Raw genomic sequence first — 1,324 nt, 5'->3', positions numbered from 1 at the left:
GGTGCAACAGAAACCCCAGTGCGATGTTGTGGACCGACACCCTCCACAACCAGCCGGCCAGCCTGGTCACATCAATGCTCTGTTCCAGCAGTTCTGCGACTTCATGGCGTCCCAGAACTGCTCATCTACGGCACCTGCAAACTTCGGCCCGGTTAGCATTGAGAGGCAACCTGTGGCGTCTATTATCGACTTACCTTCTCCGCCTGCTCCGACTCTCTCTGCCCCGAAGCCAATGGTCGCTAATACCACTCCGCAATTCGGCCCGACGGGTAACAACATCGTCCTTGCTGATGCTGGCGACAACATACGAAGCATTGAGCGGAGTATTCTGGCGGATATCAATGACCGTCGAGGACGTCCGACCCCCGGAGACAGTTGGGCACAAGAAAGGTCGAGGATGGCTGCAGCCTCGGCCAAAGGTCCACCGGGGGGAAGTTGGCGAGGTCCAGCGGACGTGACGGAGGTTAGAAGTCTTGGGGACTTCCTACATGAACTTGAATGCTCGTCAATGGTGTTCCGCCTGGGAACGGACAGCTTTAGGTTTATTTACCTTTTCGAGAACTTGGGTACCCATGTTGCTCTTCAACTAAGCCTGAAGTTGGAGTCTACCTACGGTGCTATTGGTAATATCCCCCATGGTCGTCAGTATGAAGCAGCAGTGGCCGCTTTGCGATCGATCTACACGTCGGTGCAGGGTAACGACGATAGTTCTGTCCTTAATCGGTGGTATATCCTCAATGCTGCTGACTTCCCTACCTACCAACTTTTTGAGGAAGAGTTCACCACTTTACTAGCTCAGCTCCGACGACGTGGCCATCTACTTCCGGTATCACAGGCCAATGGCCGCTTGCTCGCGGCTCTGCCATCAGGAGTGCGTGCCTGGGCATCCGATCACCTCTCTCTCATGCTGGACGAGAACGAGTTCCAACGTCGAGTGCGGGTCCACTGCGTTAACCACGGCATTGGAACGGGATGGAGCACTTTGAAGCCAGGACATTGGGTCCTGGATAAGCACGGTCGGTATGTTAAGAAGCTCACCCCATGCTCTACGGCAGTGTGCACTTCCGGCCCGTCAGCTAATACTCTCCCATCCGTGGCTACTGTTCACGAGACTACCTGGTCTCAGGGTACTTCTCCTGCTGTTCCCCCTGGTTTGCCCCCTACTTCGGTGCCTTCGGCCTCGGTAAGTTCGCCTCAAGTCCTCGCGGCAGCTACGGCTGTCGGTGACAAGTCATCTACCGTTGCCATTGATGGTGGTCCTAAAGGCCAACGGCGTCCTGGCAATGCTCCTGGCCAAAAGAGGCCAAAACTCACTTGCTATCGT

The 1,324-nt window shown here is 55.5% G+C and overlaps 2 protein-coding genes across 2 annotated transcripts; both read left to right on the top strand.

Moving 5' to 3' along the window:
- Positions 1-232: 232 nt before the first annotated feature.
- On the top strand, positions 233-390 carry Pmar_PMAR009744 (hypothetical protein; the record flags this gene model as incomplete). The annotated part of the gene is made up of 1 exon (XM_002781442.1): positions 233-390. A coding segment is annotated over one exon (158 nt), but the record flags the coding sequence as incomplete, so codon positions are not given.
- A 150-nt stretch (positions 391-540) lies between these two features.
- Positions 541-1,183, top strand: Pmar_PMAR009743 (hypothetical protein; the record flags this gene model as incomplete). Its single annotated transcript, XM_002781441.1, has 1 exon — positions 541-1,183. A coding segment is annotated over one exon (643 nt), but the record flags the coding sequence as incomplete, so codon positions are not given.
- Positions 1,184-1,324: the final 141 nt, after the last annotated feature.

Source organism: Perkinsus marinus (genome assembly GCF_000006405.1).
Source record: "Perkinsus marinus ATCC 50983 genomic scaffold scf_1104296942440, whole genome shotgun sequence".
Lineage (NCBI taxonomy): Eukaryota > Perkinsozoa > Perkinsida > Perkinsidae > Perkinsus > Perkinsus marinus.
This window is presented reverse-complemented; position numbering and strand designations above follow the sequence as displayed.